The 16,991-nt window shown below is 32.7% G+C and overlaps 1 protein-coding gene and 1 long non-coding RNA gene across 4 annotated transcripts in view; one reads left to right on the top strand and one right to left on the bottom strand.

Moving 5' to 3' along the window:
* The window catches only part of LOC131841106 (putative inorganic phosphate cotransporter), a 31,389-nt gene extending 18,755 nt beyond the window's left edge, over window positions 1–12,634 (top strand). Inside the window, exons 4-10 of the mRNA XM_059189353.1 lie at window positions 1,374–1,610; window positions 3,373–3,582; window positions 4,193–4,360; window positions 4,774–4,990; window positions 8,518–8,639; window positions 9,047–9,163; window positions 11,077–12,634. Of these exons, the coding sequence (XP_059045336.1) occupies window positions 1,374–1,610; window positions 3,373–3,582; window positions 4,193–4,360; window positions 4,774–4,990; window positions 8,518–8,639; window positions 9,047–9,163; window positions 11,077–11,313 (1,308 nt within the window). The 3' untranslated portion in view covers window positions 11,314–12,634. The remainder of the gene's footprint in view (window positions 1–1,373; window positions 1,611–3,372; window positions 3,583–4,192; window positions 4,361–4,773; window positions 4,991–8,517; window positions 8,640–9,046; window positions 9,164–11,076) is intronic.
* LOC131841107 (uncharacterized) lies at window positions 3,523–4,727 on the bottom strand. Of its 3 annotated transcripts, none has more exons than XR_009357438.1 (3): window positions 4,455–4,727; window positions 4,308–4,358; window positions 3,523–3,593 (listed from the first exon to the last, which is right to left on the bottom strand). It is a non-coding gene; the product is annotated as an uncharacterized LOC131841107 (long non-coding RNA). The 3 variants fall into 3 exon arrangements; XR_009357436.1 differs by lacking the exon at window positions 3,523–3,593 and adding an exon at window positions 3,623–3,703; XR_009357437.1 differs by lacking the exon at window positions 3,523–3,593 and adding an exon at window positions 3,623–3,703 and having other exon boundaries at window positions 4,431–4,727.
* Window positions 12,635–16,991: the final 4,357 nt, after the last annotated feature.

Genomic DNA, 16,991 nt, shown 5'->3' on the forward strand with positions numbered 1-16,991 from the left:
TATTTGTAATTGTAATTGTATATGTATTTTAAAAGTGTAAAGTATAAAGAAAAAATTATAATGATAATTCTGAAATGTTTATAAATTTTGGCTTGTGTCTGTTCTACAACCTGTCCTATTGGTATACTTATAGTAGAATAAGATTAAAAAAGGTTTTTAAAGGTTTAGGTTTATTGTAATATACTTAGATTAATCAATATCTTTTACGAAACCTATATATTTTATTCATTTCAATTTTTTTCCTAAAACATATAGCACTAACTAGTCCTAATGTAAATAGACCCGTATAATTGATAGATGTATTAAATTATAGAAATACTATAATATTATTTTATAGAAATACTTAAGTCGTAATGTATTATATAAAAAATACACTCATAAATATGCACACCTAGTCTTCTGTGTTTCATCTATATGTACTGAGATATCAATTTATGAATATGTAAAAATATCTTTGTTTTGTTATTGTGCTGGAATCAAAATCGTGGTAATTATAATAAATAAAATTTCTATATAAGTAAAGTAATGCAAATGAAACATAGGTATAACTCGATAGCATTAAATTAGAAATGGAAATCAATAACAAATAAAAGCTCGAAAAGTAATAATATATCCGTAACCAACGAAGGCGCAGATTATTTGTTGGCCATAACTCAGAAACTGTAAGTAAATTTTCCGCTGGGACCCAATTCAGTTAATAGCGTTCATTCGGTGGAAATAGGATACAAATTAAACTTTGATTTTCGAGGCGTTTAGCTGTCAAACTCGGATATTAATTGAAAATCGGTGTACTAATTTTGAAATGTATAGAACTGTGATATATTTTTTCATTTGAATCAATATTCTGGACCATTATATAATTAAATAACTATTTATTCTTTCAAGTATTAAATATTGTATCTTTAGGTAAAGATTTTGACTTTGCATATGTGTGATACGATTTTTCATATAGTCAATCGACTCTTGTTTATTATAATTATTATATTAAATAGTTTTAATTGACATTGAACAAAAAGAGGATTGATTTTTACATTTTAATTTTTACACTTATTTATTTCTGCATCATAAGTAAAAGTTTCGAAACGGCAACAAATTTGATAAGAGAAAACATTTGTACAACATCAAATTTGTCTGTCTGTTACATTTTCACGACAACAGTACTAATTGAATTTTCACGTAAAGATAGATTATATGATAAAGATATACATTAGATATCTTTTATCTCAAAAAGTATATAAAGTCGCGGGCAACAACTAGTAACATACAAAACATTCCACGAAACAAATTAAGAAATTCAGTATACCTATTAAGTCTTCGAAATTGCCATTTCAGTCAGAGCGCAGGAATTAATGTTATTTATTAATCTCTTCCAGTACGCAATATTTGATTGGTCTGAGTCGACTCAAGGGCTTATCCTCAGTGGATTTTATTATGGATACGCCATTACCCACGTCCCTGGAGGATACTTAGCCGAAAGATATGGAGGTAAATGGACACTAGGCATCGGGCTATTGAGCACGGCAATATTTACACTGCTCACACCAGTTGTGGTAAAAGCTGGCGGTGCTACATGGCTGTTTATACTCCGAGTACTACAGGGAATGGGAGAGGTAAGATGAATGAGGGTTTTATAGAATTGAATTCACTTGAGACAATGGTGACAGATATAGTTACAATGTATTAAAAAAACCTTACAATATATAATGATATAATTGACTGTCAAATTCAACTGTATTTACTTTGCCATCGCCATATTGTTGGAAAGAAATGTAAGCACTACACTTTTTTTGTGTACAATAATGGACTTGCTAAAAATAAACGCCTACACAACATATTATAGCAACAAAGAACAGAAACAAATGTTTGTAGTATTATTTTTGTAAACACATTCTTGGTGTACCTAATATTATATTTGATGATATATATACTTGAAGTAAACTATATATTGTGCAGTTAAAAAATAAATTGAATTTATTATTCCTGATAATATCTACTTATCTATTTATTTATAAAGTCTTTATTTCACCCATTTATAGGAATTATACAGACAAGAGGTATTGATGTACATAAAATCGAAAGCAAGCAATCTTTTCTCTACTGTAACATACTAAATAATTGCAAAATAAAAAAAATGTTACATCCTATTTTACGACAGGGTTAAAAAGGAAGATCTTCCCTCAAAGTAGCTCTCAATAATTTATTATTATAGGTACCAACAATGGTGTATAGGTATCTGTTTAAGGATGTCAATGATAAATTTCTTACTTCACAAGTTGTTGTAGCCTTGCCCTTATCTCAATAGCCACTAAAAGATGAGTGTGATGACCCAGATTTGTTGTAAATAAATACGTATACAAAAATAAAAGTAAGAAATTTTAGATAAATATTTGTCTACTGTGAATAACAATCTTAAACGAATGACTATTATTTACATTGAAAAATGAATGTTATGTGCTCCAGATATGAAGCACATTGATTGATAGGTATATGTATACGTATACATATTATAAAGAAAAGTCCCCCTGCTGTATTTGTCTATGTGTCATATACAAATAATAATATAATATATATTATCGATAATCTCAGAAACTTTAGAATATCCTGCGATTTTCATCCATCACTGAGGACAATTTTAGTTTAGGTATAATTTGTTATAGTGTGGTTTATATAAATTACTTGAAATGTGCGAAGCCGGTGTATTATATGTATACTAGTATTATATGTTTATATATATATACTAGCTATTTGCTAGTATGCTGCTTTGCTATAAACATATAATACTGTACAACTTGTACAAACTTGTAATTGCTAGTTTGTAATAATTTGTAAATGTAAGTGAAATTTTTTATATCAAGTTTATTGACCACTCTGTCACCAAATATTTATGAAGTCAACTGTACATCCTCAGAGGGCCATATAAAACTTTACCACCACTCATTTTGTTGGCCCAAAAGTACTACTTTAGGATAGGAACCTCTATTAAAAGGGCGGTCACGTACGTTTTGCCGACCCTAATGACACTTTCCCTTTAGAAATTCTTGAAAGTTTATCATCATAACAGAATGCTAATAAAATAGCATTTGCAAAGATCTTCTGGATCACTCAGGTTAGCAAATGGGAGTTCCGATTGTTCTACACTTTAAAATGTTCTTACAAAATGACTATCGTTATTAACATTACGTTTAATAAGAGTCTATTTATAAATATATAAAAGAGAGAATCGATCTATAATTTAATCTATTAAGAGTGAGGCAAGTTTTGACAAATGACAAAAGTTACTTGCACGTATGTTAAAAAAATTGTATCACAGTTTCATACAAAAAAGTTTAGTTCCAGTTGACGCAATTATTGATATTCTTCTATCTGTTTCAGGGTCCAACAATGCCCGCTTTGATGATAGTGTTAGCTCGTTGGGTACCCCCGCATGAACGTTCCAGACAAGGTGCTTTGGTGTTTGGTGGTGCGCAAATAGGAAATATCTTCGGTTCCTTCATGTCAGGCTTCCTTATGGCTGGCGATGGTGATTGGGCTAATGTATTTTATTTCTTCGGCTGCTTCGGTATCGTGTGGTTTTTGTTTTGGGTATGTAGATACTTAAATATGTAAATTCACATAAATGGAAATGAACTGCTAATTCGTTGTTTTTGTATATTTTTATACAACACGTGTATTAAAATATATAAAAACGTCATCGTAATGTGACCTAGGAACAAAATTCAGTTTAATGTTTACTGAGGCAGACTATAATCGAAGAAGTCTGTTTGTTGTCGTTGTTAAACTTGGTGCTTTATAATCTGCGTTGAGATTGAATGGTGATCAAGATATGACAGGGTACGATAGTGTGATGTGTTAGTGCTCCTGAATGGCAACAATTACTTTAACAACTAGAATCACATGATGACGAGATATCTATGGAACTTTTCATAATTCAGGTGGCTTGTCAGCCATCTATTTCTATCTATCATTTACAATAAAAATATAGTCTTTCAGCGAAATTGGTAACGAACAGTAATATGCAGAATTTGATACAAAATATAGGAAGCTTCATATAAGTGAATTACGTGCTTGCTGTTCATTTATTGGTAAATCAATCAGCTCTTTTTATAATACAATCTTAAGGTGCGCTGATAATGAAATTGATGAAATTTCTTACTACCTACATAACTTGATTTCTATTATATATTTTTTTCAGAGCATCTTATGCTATAGTACACCAAACACCCATCCGTATATTTCAGAGGAAGAGTTGAATTATTTGAATGAAACAGTAACCAGTGCTGATACAAAAAGTGTTAGGGATCCTGTACCTTGGAAGGCTATCGTGCGATCTGTTCCAGTTTGGGCTCTATTGTTTGCAGCTGTAAGTATATTTTACTGATTAAGGTATGAACATTGTATTGCTTCAAAATAAGGTAAAATCTTTTACGTACTATAACTACTCATTTATATATTACCGCATCTGTATGGCAAGGTTATCATCCATAAGAGGAACTTAGGACATTTTAGTATACGGTTTTATTTTCTATTTATGTCCTGTTATATTTTTCCCCGTCTTTATATCAATCTGCGACTTGCTCTGTCGGTCTGCTTTTATTGATCATTGTGTGTTCACGTGTAATTTTATAAAGGTCCGTCGTTTTGTGCGAATAGGATACAAATTTATGAAAAGAGCAATAATTTAAATAAATATCAAGGTAAAATTTAACAGGAACTATAAATGAAGTCTTGCACAGTATCATAAGAGTATATCACACTTCTTAATTAACTTTTCAGGTGGGCCACGATTGGGGATACTATACAATGGTGACAGATCTACCTAAATATATGACGGACGTCCTCAAATTCAATATTGCGACCACTGGAACCCTTACTGCTATACCCTATCTGGCTATGTGGATCAGTTCCTTTATCTTTGGCTGGGTCTGTGACATTTGTGTAACAAGAGGCTGGCATTCGATCAGGGTTGGAAGAATAATTCACACAACAATAGGTATGATATTTCTATACTTTTTATTAATTCGACGTTTTTTTACCTAATTGAAATAGTAAATAAGCTGTTGCTGCACCAGATGCTGAAAAGCAACAATCGCCTATACACGTAGAACAGAGCCTATATACATCAATAGCAACAAAGATATCACCTCATCGTTTTTTTTCGGACTACTGTAATGCTGTTAGTCGCAGCTGGCCTTTACAGTTTCAGCGGACGATATGGCGTTGAGTGCAGATGGCACTCCAAACCCGCGAAAGGACTTATAGAGACCTCCCGTCTGATGGATATGGCTTTAGTCTGAGGGCACCGCTAGGGGTCCGAACCTCGGCTCAGGCCGTCGTAATTTCGATCCTTGTTTGAACTGGACGGGGGATCGATCGAAGAGGACTTCATCGTGTGATATTTATGTAAAGTGTGATTCCAATGTGTTCCCATTGTGAGGGATTAGGGAGTTACGCCTTCAAAGTCCACTGACTCTACTGCTATATGGTATTTTTTAACTAAAACAATGCTTACAAAGCAAGCTGTTTGAAGAGCGAAACACATTTCTTCTATTATTATAGAAACATACGTAATGATTATGTAGTATTAGTTACTATTGCGGTTGCTTTTAATATATCACATCGTAAAGGGTCCATTCGATTAAGAGATATTAGATAGATACATAGATAAACAGACAAATCAGACTATTGTTAGGGTTCACATCGATATTGTCGAAAAATCTGATATTTTATATTAAAAGAAGGTAGTTTCATTATTACTCGGTATCGTTAAACTAGTTGCATATAACCCCCACTCATATCTTCTCTGTATAAAAGGGAGGGTTTTTGTAGGCCGCGGCACTAGTCCGACCCGACAACACTATAGCCTTCTTCGACGAAGATAAGGCTGAGTGTCTAGCGTCCAACTTAGAAGCCCAATGCTCCCCCAGCACGCTCCCAGTCGAGGCAGGTCATCTCGAGAAGATAGACACCGAAGTCGAACGCATCGCGTCCACCCCGCCCACCGAATCTCTCTCACCAGTCACGCTTGATGAGGTCAAAACGCTAGTTAAACAACTACCTATCAAAAAATCACCCGGCTCAGACGGCATATCCAATAGGTTAGTCAAAAGTCTACCATCCCAACTTTTAGTATTACTCGTCGCTATTTTTAACGCGGCGCTGTCCAACGCTATATTTCCAGACAGCTGGAAAGAAGCCGTGGTCATTGGTATCCCCAAGCCCGGTAAAAATAAATCCGACCCGTCCAGTTATCGTCCTATCAGCCTCCTCAAGGCTATAGGCAAGCTGTACGAGCGACTCCTCCTCGCCCGCCTAAAGGAGTTTATATACTCCAAAGGCCTGCTCATCAATGAGCAGTTTGGCTTCGAGCCAAACACTCGTGCGTCCATCAAGTGCACCGCATCACGGAGCACATTCACAAAAACACCCTGTACTTCGCCACCAAGTCCCCCAAAGAAGGTACAGGCGTTCTATTTTTCGATGTGGCTAAGGCTTTCGATAATGTCTGGCACAACGGCTTGATTTACAAGCTTCATCAGTTAGGTGTCCCCGACAGGCTAGTACTCATTGTACAAGATTTCCTGTCGAATCGCTCTTATCGCTACCGTATAAACGGAGCGTTATCCGACCCGCGCCCCATACGAGCCGGCGTCCTTCAGGGCGCCGTCCTCTCTCCGATGCTCTACTCGTTGTACACCAACGACATCCCTAAATTCTCCGACTTAAAAGTCGAAATATCGCTGTTTGCCGATGACACGGCTCTCTTTACATCCGCCAAGTCCCGTGCGACAATAGCCAGACGGCTTCAGAAAGCCGTAACCATACTGGGCGAATGGTTCCGTCGGTGGCGCATAGAAGTCAATCCCGAAAAAAGTGCAGCAGTGTACTTTAGCAGGGAATTCGACTCTATGAATCACCCGATCGAACTATTCGGCCAAAACATCCCGTGGGTTTCGAAAACGAAATATCTCGGCGTCACCCTAGATAGGAAACTAACGTTTCGTCCTCACATCAAGCGTGTCCGCGACCGAGCCGCCTTTATACTAGGGCGACTCTATCCTTTTATTAACAAGCACAGTAAAATGTCGCTTCGCAACAAGCTGACATTATACAAGGCTTGCATCCGTCCCATCATGACTTACGCTAGTCCCGTATTCGCCCACATACCCTACTGTTTAATCAACCGACTACAAATCATACAGAATAGGTTTCTGCGTCGAGCCACCGGTGCGCCGTGGTTCGTTCGCAGCGTAGACCTCCACCGCGATCTTAATTTGCCCTCCATCAAGCAGTTTATGAAGGAAGCGTCTCGACGCTACTTCGACTCTGCCCAATCCCACCCTAACCCGCTTATAGTCAGTGCGGTCGACTACGCACCGAGGAGTAATATCCGACATACGCGACAACGTCGCCCGAGGCACGTTCTCATTGACCCCGACGACCCCATAACGGCAGGTAACCTCCCCACGGGCCCACCCGTTCCACCCCGACCACACTTTTACACACACACACGACACCGTCCTCGCCGGCGAAGACGACGACCGGGCGCTCCACACCAGCGCCCCCGGGCGTCCCTCCGATCGATCCCCCGTCCAATTCAAACGGGGATCGAAATTACGACGGCCTGAGCCGAGGTTCGAACCCCTAGTGGTGCCCTCAGACTAAAGTCGTATCCGTCAGGCAGGAGTTGGCCTTCAGCCGCTCCATAAGTCCTTCCGCGGGTTTGGAGTGCCATCTGCACTCGCCCCATAACGTCCGGTGAAGCTGTAAAGGCCAGCTACGGCCAACAGCATTAGAGTAGTCCGAAAAAAAAAAAAAAAAAGGCCGCGGCATTCGATCTTTGAGCACAGGATGTGCTGGTTGTATTTTAATTGCTAAAGTGAATTGTGTTAGAGACATAGTTAAATTAATGTTATATAGTTGTTATTTTATTATAATACATACTTTTACTAGTACATAGAGTTGATATATCTAACACTAATAACATCCTTCTTTTTGTGTCAGGGGGCTAAAACATATCTTATCTTTTAATTACTTTAAATGAATACTTCGATTGATTCCCTGTGCCATTGAATTGAGGATTAAAATTACGAACCTCTAGTGGTACTCTCAGATTGAAATCGTATCTGTCAGGTAGAAGATGATCATTAGCCACTCCATAATTTCTTGCGCTGTTTATGAGCGCGCTCTGCATCTTTTTCGTTGAGTAAAGCTGTAAAAAACCTGATAAGTTATGCGTCCGACAACATTAGTTACAAAATACACAATATTGAAAACGTCAAAAAGTTTGTGTAAATATAACTAATCATTATTAGTTAATCAATATTAAAGCTTATTTGTTATTTTATTTACAAAACCATAAAAAATCATTATAATGTAATACATGTCCTTAGAGTATTCTTTATCTAGTTTTTATCTATTCTATTTTATGCTGAAAGAGCATGGTTTTTGTATAGCAATCTGTTAGTTCATGTAACAAATTGTTGGTATTGGTTTTTAATATCGTATTATTTGTTGCAGCTGCTACTGGTCCCGCAATTTGTATCATATTGGCTTCTTACGCCGGCTGTGATCGGTTTGCTGCCGTCGCCTATTTTATTGCATCAATGGCGCTTATGGGAGGTTTCTATAGCGGCATGAAGGTATGAGATTTTATTAATATCATTAAAAGAAAAGTAGTATAAATGTAACGTTTACAATCATGTACATACATTTCTGATGACCATAAAAATTCTATAGACTGTCTAAAGGCTAGATTTCTTTATACGTAATAATATTAAATCTATCATGTTTTATATAAATAAACGATAATGTAGAGAAAGTATACCCGATCTATATTTTTAATATATTTGTTATACGAGTCTGTAGTAGTTTACATAATATATAAGTATTCGTTATCTGATGAAAATTTATTAAGAGGCGTTTGTTAAATATTCCTGTTATATACTCCACTATATATGTAGTATTTAGAATGCATATAATTATAATTTAAAAAAATATTGTAAAATTATCATCATCATGTTTCATTTAAATACATATTTTTTTCTAGGTGAATGCTTTAGATCTTGCTCCAAATTATGCCGGATCACTTACTGCTATGATAAATGGAACATCTACTATATCTGGAATTATCACTCCTTACCTAATAGGCCTTTTAACGCCTGACGTAAGTATTTACAATTAATGTGCGTTTTAGTCAATAGATATAATATAATATTTGTTGTGATTGTCTCCTGCAATATATTCTCTGTTTCACCTATTTTTACCATGATGAATTGAATGCGTGTACTATATTGTGTCATTACAATAATAGCAAGTTGTCAGTTGTTGTTGGTGCGGTTTCTACATTATAAGAGTGTATATAAAAGGGCGAATTGATCTCAATAGTATAGAATTCCATTAGCAATTCTAATATTACACTTGCTGGAAGTGTTCTCTACTTTCGTTCACAAGGCGTCGGAAAAATCTTATCTTAATGAAACAATAAACAACAGAAGAGGAATCAATTTAGCTGTGTCTTGTCAAATAGCCTTAGGTAATTGCGAACCAACACGAAAATTCGATGAACGAAAATCAAATACTTCGATTGATTCTGAATTAGAATTTTGTAGATGCGAGTAAATAGTTTTAGCTAATGGTAGTGAATGATTTTTATTTGTTTTTGCCTCAAACTGTGTTCGTAACAAATCTCGATATTAGGTAACCTCGAATTGTGTCTATAATAGACCTACATAACCTGCATGTGCATATGTATGTGTACAGTAAATGTATATCTATTATACATCAGTATATATTACGGCAGTACAGCGTATGTCTTGGCATTTGTTAAACATTCTCTATTAAGGGTGATGCAATTTAAAAGTTTTTATATTTATGCACTTCATCCTATTGGCATACTTATTAAAAATTAAACAAATTTATCAAATATGTTTCAAAGGTTTATCCTAAATAAGCTGACTAATATCGCCAAATCTAATAATGAGTCGTATACCAATTTGTCTTCAAAAATTTACGGTAAACCGAATAATATTCGAGGTTAAAGAATAAAAGTTCCTCGATTCTTCGTTTGAAAATAGCTGCCCTAATGAGCTCGTAACGATTCCCTTTTTCGGAGTTTTTTTTTACTTTTTCATAATTTGCAAGGCAAATTTCTTGAAGTACGAAGTTTTATAGAATAATATCATCAAAGTTTAGTATAGATAATAATAGACTTGAATTGATAAACGCTTTTGAACTCATTGTCAAGTACCACACAAAGCCGTCGCAAACTTTGCGGGCTTCGTCTAAAGTTAATGTCTTTTGAGATTTGATCCTGGTTTAGTTCAATGACGCTTAATTGTAACTTTTCATATACAGAGTAGTTGAAGGAGTATCGTGAGAACACTTCACGACTCTCTTAACTTAACTTAGGAAATTTACCAATTAATACTTTTAATAATATTTTATATGAATTTCTCATAAGAAAAAAATTGAAATGATTACCAATATAAAGTTTTTTGTATTTTTGTTTTTGTAACACAAAATAGGTGCTTTTATAGATACTATATAGTACATACTGTAACACACAGAGTAGTATATATCTATATAGTGCATATAAACTATAGTATTCGATTTCTAAAATTACATAACATTAGAAAAAAAATAATTTCTTTACTGCAATAGTTTCATTAATTAGACAATTAAATGTTTTCTATGAGAACACTTAATTTACTAAAGTTTCTTTTCATAAAAATCCACCTAACCATGATTTTTTAATCTCATAATCGACGGCCTGGGTCGTCTAGCGATTATGTCGCTTTACTTCTAATGATCGCGGGTTCGATTCCTTGCAATATGCAAATATTTGTATTTACGTATTTACAAACAATCATATGATTGTTTGTAAAAAAAAGTATCTAAGTATTTATATCAGTTGTCTATTACTGACACAAGTTCTGCTTTTCTGACAAAATGGCTCTGTGTTAATTATCTAGCTTATTTTTTTTATAATCAGCAAGTTCTGAAATAAAATCACAGTTTCAAAAGATTTCAAAAGATTTTGTTAGAATTTTAATATGTATGTATGTATTATTTTTTCAGTCCACGCTATCGCAATGGCGGGTGGCGTTCTGGGTATGCTTCGCCGTTTTGGTCGGCACTAATGTAGTCTACATCTTCTGGGCCGATGGTAAGCAGCAATGGTGGGATGATGTGAGACAGTACGGGTACCCGTCAGAATGGAAACATGGACCACTGAAACAGGCAGATGTGGATAAAGAAAAAAGTAAAAAGAGTAAAAAGAACAAAAAGAGTGAAAAGGAAAATTCTGCATTATAGGCAAATATCTACTATAACTATTAACTTTTAGTTAGTGGAGTATGAACTTTCATGCAGCTATATTAAAATTCCTAATTCGTAATTAAGGTATATACAAAATTGTACATATCTAAATTAATTGCTATCTATAAAGATAAATCGCCTTTGAAGATTGTAATTATACATCAGTTAACAAAACTTGTCCAAGTTACTAACTGAAATCGCTTCATTATTACTTGTTATTTATTCAATTTTCTAAAGTAATGAGCCATTGAGAGAAAATTCATGTAATTGTATCTAGTATGTTACGGATGATTTACTATCTTATATATTGAGCTATTGCTTATAGAAGATAATTTATAGTAGTAGCTTAGGTTGTAATAATAAGTGTATTAATTGAAATAATGTAAGAAATTTAATACTTTTTGCTACAAAAATATATTTTTTCGTCAAAACTGGAATTGACTATTGTAGAATTCTATTTTCAGCATTTCAGCATACTCGAATTTTTAATCAACAGAGTATTTTCACAGATAAAAATATCTTACTAAATATTACTTCCATAGTACAAATGTAGGTTCACACACAATTTAATTATTTTTTTAGCCGCAACAGCCGAACCAACATAGCCAGTAGAATTGTGATATAGATTTAAAATATTATAATTTAAGTTACAAAAACATACTAATAGCTTTTAATTTATTGTTCATTTTATTTAAGAACATTATTTACATAAGTATATAATATTATTTGTATTATAAGTGATATATTAATAGTTAAATTACCGACGCAAACGATACCACACATAATAATATATCAATGAAAGACAATCGGATGGACATAAAGTCAGGAAAGTTAACCCATCGTGCCAAATTTATAAGGACTTCACAACGGCGTTTTCCAGGGGTGGCTGCGGTCAACCTGTTAGGGTTACATTACAGTAATGGCTACTTTAGTCACAAGTACTAGCAATTCCCTCCCTTTACTGTAATATTTATATTAATTAATTGTGTCAGTCGTGGTCTGGTGTCTACTATGACTTGGACCTCGAATATCCTGAATTCGTATCTGCCCGGCACCAAAATATAACTAACTGTGTGTTAATTTATTTCCTCGATAATGGATATACCGATAAAACATTCTAAACTAATCTGAAAGACTACAGTATCACTGTGCCATGTTTATTGAATTCAAATAAACTAACCAAAAATTGAGCATGTTAAGTGATGCATTCTCCACGACGATGGCAGTTTACAATACTTCTGACTAACCTAACTAGGATAGCAGTCGTGAAGGTATATTGTTATCTTCTATAATGTAATTTATATTACTCATGCCGTTTCAGTACCTACAGAGATGCACAGTTGATGATAAAGTACAAATACATACTATATTTTAAGTGGTTTTAATAAACACAATTCTATATATATAACGCTATAGCTATTTAAAAATATCTCATTATTATTTTACAGAAAATATTTATTTATATATTGTATAGACCAGATATATTTTCAGATATATATATTTAGGTATATGTATAGTAATATTAAGTTCTATTATAAATAAAACTATTAGTTATTGAATAGTTTTATTTTATTAAGTAGTAATTCTTTAACAATTATTGTTGATGTAGTATCGCTTTTGTATTATTTGTAACTTATTACCATTAAAATTAATTAAAAAATTAAACCGGTTATGGTAGAAATTTAACAGGGTAAATTATGAAGTGCCATTTAATAATAATGTATGACATTATATTTATTCTAGAATGTGGGAAACCATATTCTCCAGTATATAAGTTGTATTATGAATTTGTACAATAATTATTACATAAATTCAAAATTACTGCAGTTTCTGTGATTAAATTATAGGATGATCCAATTATTATATTGATCTGTAAATAAAATCTATGGAACAGTTATATGTAGTACATAGTTATGTTCCTTTTTATAGGTAATAGATTTTTTATAGTTCTCCAGTTTAATATAGTATTAATTAGAATGTTCATATCAAAATTAAATTATGTCTACTTTTGAAACTAGTTAAAAATATTTATATCGCAATGCGTAAAACACATATATACATATATATATATATATATATATATTTATTATCATACGAAATCAAATATATACATAAATATATTTTTCGTTTTGATTGGGGACACATATGTTCCTGTGGTCATTAAAGCATTAAACTATTGCCCATTGAGTAGCATTTTTATTAATTATCATAATTATGTTATGGATAATACATGTTGTACAAAAATATTAAATGTACCTCTAAAGTTTTTTCTAATAGCTATATTAACTTTTGTTTTACTAGCACCTACGAAAATAATATATATGTTTAATTATATTTATTTATTAAGCAATGTTAATTGTGTTGAAAAGTAAAAAGTATTAGAAAATTATAAAAATAAACCCAAAATGGCCACGACTTTCTATGAATACTCTATTTCTATCTATTAGTATTCGTTGACCGTTTACCATCATAAATTTCCTAGTTCGTATCCTACTCGTATGTACTTTTCCTCCATTTTTTATCTATCGGAAATATATACAGTCTTTATCTTTAAGGTAATTTTAAGTCTCAGACTTCCATTTCGTGGAAGAGATTTCAGATGCCTTTTGTACTTCATTAGGTACTCTGTAATTATATGTTCTCTGTATATATAGTAATATGTGGTATAAAAAAGTTTATAAGAACTCTTGTCAAGGTTACTAATTCACGTCTTTAATTTATAACCGTAATAAAATTAAAAAAAACTAGACGCGAAACCGGCCATAAGTCCTAGTATAAACTCGTCATAATCCGTATAATAAATATACATACATTAAGTGGAAAAATACATGCGATTCTTGAAGTAAGTACTATTAGTAGTTCTTAGGTTTATTAATTATATATTTTATACCCATATGATGGTGTATATTTAATTTATAATTATATTAGTTAATTTCAATTAATTAATCTATTTCATATTGATATTTGATATACTAATCTACCCACGCGAGAAGGTGTGAAATAATTAAGTATTTAAATACCTATTAGCTATAGATATCTAGATAATAAGTATTACCTACTAAACTAAAAAATGTATACATAACTAAATGTATGACGGAAGACATATAATAATAGTGTATGCTTTATGTATAATAATATAATAAATATACACTTCAATTACTAAAATATATTGTTTTTAATATTAAAAATCCTAGAGTACATAAATAAATTAATAAAATAGTAATTAATCATTCTTCTATTGAACAAAGTTCTGATGAACAACAGAGCGCTTTATTGCTATTTTGTTTGTAATTTTATATTTACTCTGCTCTGCCTCTCTAGCGTAAAACATTAGCGTAGGCGGATGCATAATTACATTATCATCCATTAAAAAATATACATAACAAAAACACCCATATCGATACGAGAAATCATTCTCATATATCCAACACATCAAGGGTGGACTAGTCAGTCCAATTTGTTTGCTCGAGGACTCGAACCCTCGACGAAGTGAAATGCTGTGTAAACCGCAAGATTACAAAAATGTCGGATTAAAAAACTATTAAATTTGTAATGTTTCATCCAAACGTTTCCAGTGGCAATGATCAGGTTTCCGCACTGAATATTTGTAGTCTCTTGCTATTGGTAGTGAAATTAAACATAATACTATAAATCCATTAAGTTAATACTTATTAGTATCTTAAAACTGACTATTTGATATATAAAAAAATCGATTATTAAATAGTTCTATTAATTAATTTCCTTAGATTAGGGCTTCAATACGGGGGTGACATCGTGCTTAACCTCTAGATCATTGAGGTCATCTAATAACAATATGTCTAATGTTTGTATATTACAATTTGTACACGTACCTACGTACATTAATAGTTATCACTTTATTTCCTTGTGTTCTTCCTAAGAATACTAATCTACAGTTTAGCCTTGTATTTCCGATAATAAATTAATGATTAAGTACTTTGTTACAGTATAAAAGAATCATGCAATTAAAATATATTTAAGTTATTCCACGACCTTATACTAATTCCAACATACATTAGCATACATATATATCTAGTACCAAACTAATAAAAATCTAATTTACGAATTGACCGGTGAGATAATTTTTATTATTTTTAGAATAGAAAATACACTGATGGCTCACTTGATCACAAAAACACCACGTATATCACATTATCATGAGATGCCTAGTATACCGATCATGCATTCTAGATAAGTTGACGACCCACTTGATGGTGAGTGGCAACCGTCTTATGCGTTTCGTACCATTCCGTAGGATAATTTGTTACGCTTTTTATCATATAATATCACTGTGTCATCTCTCCCTTCAACCGAAACTTTCAAAGCAAACTGCTTGGTATCTAATGTAAGTAAGACCAACGCAGACAACTATTTATAAATACTACCATGGTAGGATTAGCACTACAATCGGACATCTAGCATCCATGAAGGGGCAAGATATAACTAGTTTTTCAAATAAATAATAATAATATATGGTATATGTAACGATATGTTTATTTTTGTATTTTCATCACCTCCATCGCAAGTATGATAATAGAATAATTACGTAATCAACTTGGATAACATAATTGAATAATGTATGAACCGAAAAATGTTACTTACTCGGTCATTCAGAAGCTATATGAAGTTGTTGTGTAGTAAATACATTAGTATATTATCTATGGAATAGTAATCTGTAAAATAATAATATGCGAAATAATAATCTATGAAAGGTGTAAAAGTAATTGTAGTTCTTCAATTAACGGAACTATTGACGCCAGTATGCGCCATCCTAATACAATAAATTCTTTAACAGGACTCATATTGCATATCTAGGTTAGTAATGGACTCTAATGACTTAAATAAGGATAACAATAGTTTTATTACAATAACTGTACATATATGTAGTAATTACTTCATGGTACAACATAGTAATGCTTCCGTTTATTACGACTACTGTAAGAGTTCACTCGTAAAACAAAACAATAGCTAATAATTTAATATAGAAAGAAAACTCGAAAATATTATAATAAGTGGTGAATACCTAAATCGTTTAAATAAGTTGCCATGCTGTGTGTATCGAATTAAAAAAAAAATGTTTACAAGCGATTAAAATGTCCTACATGAATATATGATTTTAGAATAGCCTAGAATTGAGACTTTGATGATTGGCTTTCTCGTATAATAACATCCAACAAGGGAAACAAATTAATGTTTCAAGCTATTTAATATTGTAGATGATGACATTGAACCCAATAATGTAGATAAACAACGTGAGGAGACAAAACATTGTACAGGGGAATTTAATAGTTGATTAAATAAACAGATCAACCGCTAATATGACATCATTGTAGTATGGAGGAAATAGCATAGATGATGGGAAATATTTCGTAATTGCACAGTAGGGCACAATAATGTATTTGACCATGGTTTTGCAACACAATGAAAAAAATCTATTGTTAAGTCCTTGAAAGAGCTATAAAGGGCAAATTATACAATCCGCGGCTTTTTTGTTTCATATGACGTCAGTGTATATACTGTATAAATACTGACAGGACTAATGGAGTTTCTGTCATACATTAAAAGTATACATATTTGACTAAGTGTTTAACGTGACGTTACTAAAGCTAATCCGGTTATCTTGTTCCTGTAGGGTTTTCAGAGAATGTATTCTCCAT

The sequence above is a fragment of the Achroia grisella genome, unplaced genomic scaffold, assembly GCF_030625045.1.
Source record: "Achroia grisella isolate CSIRO2021 unplaced genomic scaffold, CSIRO_AGI_Agris_v1 utg1573, whole genome shotgun sequence".
Lineage (NCBI taxonomy): Eukaryota > Metazoa > Arthropoda > Insecta > Lepidoptera > Pyralidae > Achroia > Achroia grisella.